The following is a 2,070-nucleotide window of genomic DNA, read 5'->3' as shown; positions in this document are numbered from 1 at the left end:
GTAAAAGTACTTTTACTTTCACAATTATTGTGAGCCGTTTTATGACTTTTTACTTAAGTACTTTTCTTAACATAGAAATACATTTTTACCAACGTCTGTTTTGGGATTTTTACTTTTATTTGAATGAATGAATTTATTTATTAGGACCTTGTGCAATTAAAACATAAACATAAAAACATTTGACGCATTGCACCAGATTTAGCCTAAGGCTAATTTACATCTGTAGTCCTCCAGATAATAAAAACAAAACAACATCCAACAATAATAAAAATAAGAAAAGAAAATAACATAAAAATAAAACATACATTTAGTTATTTATTTCAAATACTTTATATACCTCTGCCCTTTTGTGTGTTTTATTCAGTTTGTCCATGTACAATCTAGGGTTGGGCAAAATTGTATCGTGTGTAATTAATAGTCAGAAAAACTTGAATCGATTTATTTTTTGGCACTTGACGATTAATGCGATTAATTCCATCAGTCCACTTGGTGCTCCTCTCCTCTTCAAATATGACTAACATTTACAAACAAAGTTCTGTAATTAATTAATCATAACTCCGGTTTTACTTGGTTTTTCAACACAATTGAAAAATTAATGTATATCCTGAATTCTGTACTTTTGAAACAATTTGGAACAGATTTTTACGGAGAGCATTTCTTTCCCATTAGTGATTTAAATTGGTCACGTGACTAGGATATGAGGTCGTCCAGAGATCTCAGGGGATTAATTATCATATTAATTGTTATCGGCAAAATACGACAGTTAATCATGATAAATTTTTTGGCCAAARTCACCCAACCTTAGTACAATCTCAACGAGACATCATCAAACTGACTACGTAAAGTAGAAACACTTAATAGCTGCTAACTACGTTAGAGCACAAATCAAATAAGTTTCGACAAATGTTAGTTGGCACCAGCAGTTTGTGATGCCCGACTTGAATGAGAATCTTTTGTTTCTTTGTTTTGAAGGCTTTGGAACTCGCGGAGAGCTTKTCAACTGAAGACATTCGCCATATCTGCAAATCTTTGGCAGTTCAGAATCGCAGAAGTGTCTCGCTGCTCAAAGCTATGKCCTACCACCTCCTCCAGAAGCCATCAGTGGAGTTCACCACCCCAATAATAATGGACTTGGCCTTCGCTTATGGTAGTCTCTCAAGATTTAAGTTTGACCGTTTGCAAATGTGATTGTTGCAGGTGTTTTACCCTAATATATAAAGCTAGCTGAAAAATTCACCTGTCCGGTCAGAATCTATTGGGCTGTGTAATGGTAACTGTCTTGTCTCTTATAGCGAAGCTGAACTTCCATAATTCTCAGCTTTTTCAACGACTGTCCCATGAATTGTTGCCCAGAGTTCCTGAGCTCAGGCCGTTTGAGGTCACACACTACGCAAAGTCACTGGGCTTCCTCAAATGGCTCCACATTCCTCTCTTTGAGGCCTTTGCTGAGGTAATGTTCTGTGGCGGGGTCCAAATTCAGGAACTGGTCCTCGTGGGCCGGGTCCTTTGTGCACCGCGAAAACCAGACGAAAGTGGCTGGAAAGTTGGATGATCTAGCCTTCAGCTGCATTCCCACCCTTACCACCAGTTTATGTCTTGTCACAACCGTGACGGTGCTAAATAAAAAATGAAGATCGAAAATAGATCGAAATTAGCAAAAGGTTAATATATTAATATTATAAATTAATGAAATTAGCTTAGAGGCAATGCATGAAGAACTAAATGACCCACCATTAAGGTTGGACAAAAACTTTGGGATAAATCTTGTGCCAAAAGGAATTGAATTTGAATTGCTCAGATTGAATCTGAATGTGCATAATTTGAAATTGAATGCATTGGTTTGAAAATAAGTTTCACTAAACTGAAACTGAATTTAATGATTTCTATATGAATTAATTTGCTTTGAAACTGTATTTTGGTTTATTAAAAATTCAGTTTGACTACTTTCACTTTCAGTTCCATAATTCAGATTTTTGTGTCACATCCTGGTCCTTGAGAAAGCCAGGCAGAGTAATCAAACACAGATCCACAGATTTACGTTTTACTTTGAAGTTTCCCTTTGTATATAAC

At 35.8% G+C, this 2,070-nt stretch overlaps 1 protein-coding gene across 1 annotated transcript in view; it reads left to right on the top strand.

The window, feature by feature from the left end:
- The window catches only part of tbrg4 (transforming growth factor beta regulator 4), a gene marked incomplete in the record, with an annotated part of 21,452 nt that overhangs the window by 7,865 nt on the left and 11,517 nt on the right, over positions 1 to 2,070 (top strand). Inside the window, 2 exon segments of the mRNA XM_014021851.1 lie at positions 973 to 1,147; positions 1,293 to 1,450. Coding sequence (XP_013877305.1) covers positions 973 to 1,147; positions 1,293 to 1,450 — 333 coding nt within the window.

This window comes from Austrofundulus limnaeus, unplaced genomic scaffold (genome assembly GCF_001266775.1).
Source record: "Austrofundulus limnaeus strain Quisiro unplaced genomic scaffold, Austrofundulus_limnaeus-1.0 Scaffold308, whole genome shotgun sequence".
Taxonomy (NCBI): Eukaryota; Metazoa; Chordata; class Actinopteri; order Cyprinodontiformes; family Rivulidae; genus Austrofundulus; species Austrofundulus limnaeus.
Note: the sequence above shows the minus strand (reverse complement) of the source record. Positions and strands in the feature narration are given on the sequence as shown.